This window comes from Arachis ipaensis, chromosome B09 (assembly GCF_000816755.2).
Source record: "Arachis ipaensis cultivar K30076 chromosome B09, Araip1.1, whole genome shotgun sequence".
In the NCBI taxonomy this organism is placed as follows: Eukaryota; Viridiplantae; Streptophyta; class Magnoliopsida; order Fabales; family Fabaceae; genus Arachis; species Arachis ipaensis.
Window position 1 is genome coordinate 21,511,258 of NC_029793.2, and position 1,224 is coordinate 21,512,481.

At 32.2% G+C, this 1,224-nt stretch overlaps 1 protein-coding gene across 1 annotated transcript in view; it reads right to left on the reverse strand.

The window, feature by feature from the left end:
- The window catches only part of LOC107618570 (probable beta-D-xylosidase 2), a 10,380-nt gene that overhangs the window by 5,172 nt on the left and 3,984 nt on the right, over positions 1 to 1,224 (reverse strand). The window contains exon 2 of the mRNA XM_016320672.2: positions 783 to 1,061. Within this exon, the coding sequence (XP_016176158.1) occupies positions 783 to 1,061 (279 nt within the window). The remainder of the gene's footprint in view (positions 1 to 782; positions 1,062 to 1,224) is intronic.

Consider the following 1,224-nt stretch of genomic DNA (forward strand, 5'->3'; position numbering starts at 1 on the left):
AAAAACGAAAAACGAAATACTGGCAATTCAAGCTTACTACACAAATTGATGTGACTAGAGTTGATTTTGACAAAGGCAAGTTGAATAATAACTGATTTCGTCACATTGCATAATTGCCTACCAAGTAATCATCATGAAACTCATAATGAATAAAGGATTAGATCGTAAGTTAGCTGAAAAAAAAAGAGACAATATTGTTAGATGTCCAATCATTTGAGTCATTTCCTATCTGTAAAGCAGAACTACAAATGAGAAAAAAAGGTGGAAAATGGAAAATTGATGTAAATATTCTAATGACAAGAAAAGTGATCGAAAATAAGTTTTAATTTGTTATATTAGTGAAGTAAATATTTTTTTTTCTTTTTTGCAGATTCAATATTGTGCATTTATGTTACTAAAATTAAAATATTAAGCCTGATATCGTACACATATGTTCTTTTAGGTTAGTTTTTGTACACTCTTTATAAGTATGCGTAGTTTGTAAATAATAAATAATATTTTATTTGCATGGCAGATTGAGAATAGTTTAATGATTATGAAAAATGATAAGTAAATACAAAAAATTAATTCCACAGCAATCATCATATATTTGTAAATATATACCTGTGTTATTTCACATATTCTCTACAAAAATTTGTATTTAATATATATTTTATATAAAATTTATTATTTTATTTTGGCAGTGGTCCAGACGAGAAGGAAGAATGATATGAAGATCCCGAAAATTCCTAAATGGCAATAATGATTTGCACTTATAGCATTAAATAAGATAAGATATGTACCTGCGCGTTAAAGTGAAAGCGATCAATGCCGTTCCAATTATCCAAGTCATAAGCCGTGAAGTGTTTGCAAGAAGCAGCAACCTTCAACCGGTTACCGTTTGTTCCCTGTAGCCCCCGGACGTAGCTGGCGGCATATGTACCGGCTAGAATAGGGTCCTCACCGGGAGTCTCCTGTCCGCGGCCCCACCTAGGGTCCCTGAATATGTTGACGTTTGGGCTCCAATATGTGAGGCCCGCCATGCCCCCGTTGTACATTGCTCTTGCTTCGTCTGAGACCACCTGTGCACATCATTGCCACTGCCACACGTTACTATAAGTGTAGAAACTTAAGTGGCGTTGAGTGAAGATAATAGTTAAGCATATTTGTTGAATTAATTATTTAATAATTTTTTATTATTAATTTTATTTAATATTATTAAATTTGAACTTTTAATAAAAGAAA